The 6,421-nt window shown below is 40.9% G+C and overlaps 4 protein-coding genes and 1 pseudogene across 4 annotated transcripts; 3 read left to right on the forward strand and 2 right to left on the reverse strand.

Moving 5' to 3' along the window:
• Nucleotides 1-86: 86 nt before the first annotated feature.
• On the reverse strand, nucleotides 87-497 carry LOC135434103 (histone H4). The gene has a single exon (XM_064690512.1). The coding sequence runs from the start codon at nucleotides 444-446 to the stop codon at nucleotides 135-137; it is 312 nt and encodes a 103-aa protein (XP_064546582.1). The 5' UTR covers nucleotides 447-497; the 3' UTR covers nucleotides 87-134.
• A 196-nt stretch (nucleotides 498-693) lies between these two features.
• Nucleotides 694-1,206, forward strand: LOC135434107 (histone H3). Its single transcript, XM_064690515.1, has one exon. The coding sequence runs from the start codon at nucleotides 746-748 to the stop codon at nucleotides 1,154-1,156; it is 411 nt and encodes a 136-aa protein (XP_064546585.1). The 5' UTR covers nucleotides 694-745; the 3' UTR covers nucleotides 1,157-1,206.
• A 1,020-nt stretch (nucleotides 1,207-2,226) lies between these two features.
• On the forward strand, nucleotides 2,227-3,033 carry LOC135434105 (histone H1.2-like; annotated as a pseudogene).
• A 363-nt stretch (nucleotides 3,034-3,396) lies between these two features.
• On the reverse strand, nucleotides 3,397-3,850 carry LOC135434104 (histone H2B). Its single transcript, XM_064690513.1, has one exon. It carries the CDS (start codon nucleotides 3,824-3,826, stop codon nucleotides 3,455-3,457), a length of 372 nt encoding a protein of 123 aa, XP_064546583.1. The 5' UTR covers nucleotides 3,827-3,850; the 3' UTR covers nucleotides 3,397-3,454.
• Nucleotides 3,851-4,003: 153 nt separating this feature from the next.
• LOC135434106 (histone H2A) lies at nucleotides 4,004-4,450 on the forward strand. The gene has a single exon (XM_064690514.1). The coding sequence runs from the start codon at nucleotides 4,069-4,071 to the stop codon at nucleotides 4,441-4,443; it is 375 nt and encodes a 124-aa protein (XP_064546584.1). The 5' UTR covers nucleotides 4,004-4,068; the 3' UTR covers nucleotides 4,444-4,450.
• The last annotated feature ends 1,971 nt before the right edge of the window (nucleotides 4,451-6,421 follow it).

Here is a 6,421-nt window from a genome sequence, read left to right on the forward strand (position 1 = left end):
TTTTAGAAAATCATATGATTGTGCGCTTGCGATTTCGTTGTTTGAATTAAATGTTTTTGATCTCTTTTAATAAAACGGATTGGTGGTCCTGAAAAGGACCGATTGGTGTCAACATAAATTCTTCATTTTCTTTTTTAACCTCCAAAACCGTACAGGGTACGGCCTTGTCTTTTCAGCGCATAAACAACGTCCATGGCTGTGACTGTCTTCCTCTTGGCGTGCTCGGTGTATGTGACCGCATCACGAATAACATTTTCCAAGAAAACCTTTAGAACACCACGAGTCTCCTCATAAATAAGACCAGAAATACGTTTTACGCCACCACGACGAGCTAAACGGCGGATAGCTGGTTTCGTGATGCCCTGGATATTATCACGCAACACTTTGCGATGACGTTTGGCGCCGCCTTTACCCAAGCCTTTGCCACCTTTTCCACGACCAGTCATTTTTCACTTTTTATTTTACTGTAAACTGTACACCACGAATGTCACAAAGATACTAATGCTTGCTCTTCAGCCAGCGCTTATATTTATACCAAAAATATCTAAAACTCGAGCGAGTAACAAAATATTCCTATCTCGCTCACACACTACCCTCGTAACATATTCGGCAAAGCGACGAACAGCGAATATATCGTTCTCTTTCTAACGTATCACTTATTTTCTATATAAGTGGCACACAAACGAGACGCACGATTAGTGTGTTTTTAACAGTGACTGTGTGAAGTTAGAATTGTGAAAGAAAGATGGCTCGTACTAAGCAAACTGCTCGTAAATCAACTGGAGGAAAGGCTCCTCGGAAACAGTTAGCTACTAAGGCAGCACGTAAAAGTGCTCCAGCAACTGGTGGTGTGAAGAAACCTCATCGCTATAGGCCAGGCACTGTTGCCCTGCGTGAAATTCGTCGCTACCAGAAGAGCACGGAACTGCTTATTCGCAAGTTGCCGTTCCAGCGTTTAGTACGCGAAATTGCTCAGGACTTCAAGACCGACTTACGTTTCCAGAGCTCGGCTGTGATGGCTTTGCAGGAAGCTAGCGAAGCCTATCTAGTTGGCCTATTCGAAGATACAAACTTGTGTGCTATCCACGCTAAACGTGTCACCATCATGCCCAAGGACATTCAACTGGCCAGACGTATTCGTGGAGAGCGCGCTTAAGTCATACCTCGTCACTAATACATAAATATCAAACAAATCGGTCCTTTTCAGGACCACAAAATATTTTAAACAAGGAGATTCTTATTTTCGTATAAATATATTAAAAAGCTTTATAAAATGTGATAATAAACAAAGAAGGCATTCAAATATTTGCTTTACGTCATTGTAGCTCTTAACGATAAATCCATATGCATATTTTAGGCTCAACCGAAAATTCATTCATTATATTCCACCAACGACAAAATATATACGTAGATGTATAGATGATTTTATGATTAGCTGTATAAAGCATTTGGTTAAGGCCTCATCACCGATAATAAACAGAATTTTTCATCAATTGTGCTCCAAGAGATACTGCCTAAATAACGAAAAAAGTCAACTAAGGGTCTGATGGATTTTTTGCTACACAGAAATGACATATGGATTTCGCATGATATTTTATTAATTTAGATTCAATTATAATAGCTATTTGTTTAGCTAACTGGAATAATCTTTATTTTCCTTCATTTTTAACATATATTAACTGTTAAAGAGAAAATAAGATTTATCTGAACCGTTTTTATATTGATTTCATTGTCAACTTGCCTGTTTTTAACAGCTAAGGGTTATGTTAAATAAATATTTAAAATAGTAGACTTAAGATATATTTAAATTAATAGTTGAATTCGATTAAAGAATTGTTGAAATATTGTATTTATATATCAAATATTTCAAGTTTCATTATATTTTTATTAAAAAACCTGCTTTTTGCTCGATAACCTTTTTCGCCAAGACTCAAAGTGTAACTTTGACTTGCAATTAAAAATCATAAAATAATGTTAAATATACTAAATAATTTATATTGAATTGTTTGAATATTAAACAAAACATTCCAATTCACATTCATAATGATTTCCCATTAAGAACTGTTGTAAATTAATAATTAACAAGTATGTAAAGACAAAGCATTGAGTAACAAGCGTTCAATACCAAAAACATTCTCGTACCGCCTTTCTCCTCGATTCCACTCAAACGTCACCATAAAAATACAATGTTTTCGAAAATTTTCAATTAAAGGTGTATAAAGTGAAGTTAAGATGTCAGATTCCGCAGTTGCAACGTCCGCATCTCCTGTGATTGCCCAAGCAGCCTCGAGAAAAAGGTGACTACTAAAAAGGCAGCATCCACACCAAAGTCAAAGAAGCCAACAGCTCCTCCATCACACCCACCAACACAACAAATGGTAGATGCATCGATTAAAAATTTAAAGGAACGTGGTGGCTCATCCCTTCTGGCAATTAAAAAATATATTAGTGCTACATACAAGTGCGATGCCCAGAAACTAGCCCCGTTCATTAAGAAGTACTTAAAGAATGCAGTTGCCAATGGAAAGTTAATCCAAACAAAGGGAAAGGGTGCGTCAGGTTCGTTCAAACTTTCTGCATCTGCCAAAAAAGATCCCAAGCCAAAACCGTCCTCTGTGGAGAAGAAAACTAAGAAGGTGAATGCTTCAGCGGCAGGAGCAGCTAAAACGAAGAATAGTACGTCTAGCACGAAAAAAGCAGCGGGTGCCGCTGATAAAAAGCTATCAAAAGCCGCAGCAACCAAGAAGAGTGCTGAGAAAAAGAAGGCGGACAAGACAAAGGCTAAGGATGCGAAGAAAACAGGAACCATAAAGGCTAAACCTACAACAGCAAAGGCTAAGTCAAGCGCAACAAAGCCAAAGACCCCAAAACCCAAGACCACAAGTGCTAAACCGAAAAAAGTCGTGTCGGCTACGACCCCGAAGAAAACTGCTGTCAAGAAGCCAAAAGCGAAGGCTGCATCTGCAACAAAGAAATAATTTGAAATTGCTAACTACTCGTCAGCATATGCAAACTTCTAATAAGCCCTTTTAAGGGCTACAAATTACAATTTTCTAAGAGAAACAATTTTTCTTTTTGTCTGTGTAGCTCATATAGGCTCCCTTAAGTCATTTCCATATGTGGAGCTAAATTAAAAGTTGGATTGGACTTGTCTACTAACCGATAAATATTTATCAATTATAAATTATGTATTATATTAAGTGTTTGCTTGCCAGACTACTATGTTACATATATAATGGCCACATCGGCTGCTTCAATACTCAGTTCATACAGAAACAAATTTAAATAGAAAAGTTCTTAGAACGCAACCAGAACAGTAGAAACCAAATTATACATATATGATATTATTTGGATTTGTAAATATTTTTAATTCCTTGAATAAGAGATTTGTGGCCCTGAAAAGGGCCTTTTGCTTTTGTTTGCTTCCCGTACAATGTACATATGTAGCTGAATTTTACTTGGAGCTGGTGTACTTTGTAACTGCTTTTGTTCCCTCACTGACAGCGTGCTTGGCCAATTCACCGGGCAGCAAAAGACGTACTGCGGTTTGGATTTCCCGACTGGTAATAGTCGAGCGTTTGTTGTAGTGAGCCAAACGGGAGGCCTCAGCAGCAATACGCTCGAAAATGTCGTTAACAAAGCTGTTCATTATGCTCATCGCCTTTGACGAAATGCCGGTGTCAGGGTGGACCTGCTTGAGCACTTTGTAAATGTAGATAGCATAGCTTTCCTTCCTCTTGCGCTTCTTCTTCTTGTCATTCTTGGTAATGTTTTTCTGAGCCTTACCAGCCTTTTTGGCTGCCTTTCCACTTGTTTTCGGCGGCATTATTATTCACAAACGTTCACTTTAATACACCACAAATGTTTGACACACACCCCAAAGCTGCCTAACGTTTATACTTTTTTCGAGCGACGCTTTCATGTTAACATTCCGTTCAACTCGCAACTCTAAACTGAAGAAGTAGGTAGTTGAAAAAAGTATAAATATAAGAGTCATGAGGTTGGGTGTCAGAAACATTCGATATTTGTGTGTAAGCAGTGAAACAGTGAAATAAAGAAAATAAGAAAATGTCTGGTCGCGGTAAAGGTGGAAAAGTGAAGGGAAAGGCAAAGTCGCGTTCTAACCGCGCTGGTCTTCAGTTTCCCGTTGGTCGTATTCACCGCCTCCTTCGTAAGGGCAACTATGCTGAACGTGTTGGTGCCGGTGCTCCTGTCTACTTGGCTGCCGTTATGGAATATTTGGCCGCTGAAGTTTTGGAGTTGGCTGGCAATGCTGCACGTGACAACAAGAAAACTAGAATTATCCCTCGCCATTTGCAATTGGCCATCCGTAACGATGAGGAGTTAAATAAACTGCTTTCGGGCGTCACCATTGCCCAGGGCGGTGTTTTACCCAACATCCAAGCAGTTCTGTTGCCCAAGAAGACCGAAAAGAAGGCATAATTTGCTAGTTTACTAAACTAAAAAAAAAAACAGCGTACACATTTGTAAATAGTCGAAACCAACCGTCCTTTTCAGGACGACCAAAAATGTCAAAAAATAGATTATATTTTCATTCAATAAGGTATCCGACACCCGATTAAATAATACAAGGTACATCTTAGAGCTTAAAAGTACAGTCACGTACTAGTCAATAAAAATGTGCAATATTGTCTTATCCTATGAGGATGTCTTACGTTTGTGTGATAGTTTAAAAACAAGCACAAAGTAAAATATGTAAAACAAGCGAACATCGGTGATTCTGGTCGATTGCTGGAGCAGCGTCGGGAGCGGTTCATTCTTAGATGGAGAAACGCTTGACAGCATCACGTTTTAGAAAATCATATGATCTGTGCTTGCGATTTCGTTGTTTGAATTAAATGTTTTTTACAGACAGACAGAGAGAGAGAGAGAAAGGGAGAGAGACCTATAGACTCGCAGACAGATAAGAAGAACCACACATTCACAGACAGACAGATAATAGGCAGTCCGACAGAAAGACAAAGAGACTGACAGGAATACCTACTGCCTAGGCATTATAAACATACCAGAAGAGACAGACCGGCAGACAGACAGACAGATAGGAAAAGAGGCAAACAGGAGCGCAGACCCACAAACTCGCTGACATACAGACACACAGAAAGAGAATTTGAGATACGCAGACAGATAGATAGGCGGGAATACCTACAGCCTCGCAGACAGACACACCGGCAGAGACAGACAGGCAGACTTACAGAGAGACAGATAGGCAGACTAACAGATAGACAGTTATGCAGACCCTTAGAATCGCAGAAGGAAAGTCACACAGGCAGAGAGAGAGAAAAATAGGCAGACAGACAGGCAGATAATAGGCAGTCCGACAGAAAGACAAAGAGACAGACAGGAATACCTACAGCCTTGGCAGGCGAACACACAGACATATTTGAAGACAAGCAAACACACAGAAAGAGAGAGAGAGACATACACAGACAGTCAGGCAGACAGATTTGCAGGAATACCTACAGCTTCGGAGATAGACACGGCGGCAGAGACTGACAGTCAGACTTACAGACAGACAGATATGTAGACAGAGAGACAGGCAGACGGGCAGACAGACAGACAGGCACACAGATAGACAGACGGAAAGGCAGACCAATAGGCTCGCAAACAGTCAGACGCACGGCAGAGAGAGAGAGGCAGAAAAGCAAACAGACAGGCAGACCGATCGGCAGACAGTAGGAAAATAGGCAGACAGACACGCAGTCCCACAGACTCACAAACACACAGAAAGCGAGAGAAAGATTCACAGACAGACAGGCAGACATATAGACAAGAATACCTACAGCCTCGCAGACAGGCACAGTGGCAGAAACAGACAGGCAGACTTACAGATAGTCAGACTGAAAAAGAGACAGACAGACAGACCGAGAGAGAGAAAAGAGAGAGAGAGAGAGAGAGAGAGCGAGAGAGAAAGAAAGAGAGAGAGACCTAAAGATTCGTAGGCAGATAAAAAGAAAAACATTTTCGCAGACAGACAGATGATAGGCAGTCCGACTGACAGACAGGAATACCTACTGCCTAGGCATTATAAACATACCAGAAGAGACAGACCGGCAGACAGACAGACAGATCGGAAAAGAGGCAGACAGGAGTGCAGACCCACAGACTCGCAGACATACAGTCACACAGAAAGAGAATTTGAGATACGCAGACAGACAGATAGGCGGAAATACCTACAGCCTCGCAGACAGACACACCGGCAGAGACAGACAGGCAGACTTACAGAGAGACAGACAGGCATACTTACAGATAGACAGATATGTAGACAGAGGGACAGGCAGACGGGCAGACAGACAGACAGTTAAGCAGACAGACAGACAGATAGGAAAACAAGCAGACATAGACGCAGACCCACAGACTCGCAGACAAACAAACACAGGACGAGAGAAAGAGAGATACGCAG

The sequence above is a fragment of the Drosophila montana genome, unplaced genomic scaffold (genome assembly GCF_035044405.1).
Source record: "Drosophila montana isolate Dmon_TW-CO22-7 unplaced genomic scaffold, ASM3504440v1 contig_3268_1, whole genome shotgun sequence".
Classification (NCBI taxonomy): domain Eukaryota; kingdom Metazoa; phylum Arthropoda; class Insecta; order Diptera; family Drosophilidae; genus Drosophila; species Drosophila montana.

Excerpts from the sequence above, each read along its gene's own strand:
- LOC135434103 (XM_064690512.1), bottom strand. The coding sequence starts at position 446 with ATGACTGGTCGTGGAAAAGGTGGCAAAGGCTTGGGTAAAGGCGGCGCC.
- LOC135434107 (XM_064690515.1), top strand. The coding sequence starts at position 746 with ATGGCTCGTACTAAGCAAACTGCTCGTAAATCAACTGGAGGAAAGGCT.
- LOC135434104 (XM_064690513.1), bottom strand. The coding sequence starts at position 3,826 with ATGCCGCCGAAAACAAGTGGAAAGGCAGCCAAAAAGGCTGGTAAGGCT.
- LOC135434106 (XM_064690514.1), top strand. The coding sequence starts at position 4,069 with ATGTCTGGTCGCGGTAAAGGTGGAAAAGTGAAGGGAAAGGCAAAGTCG.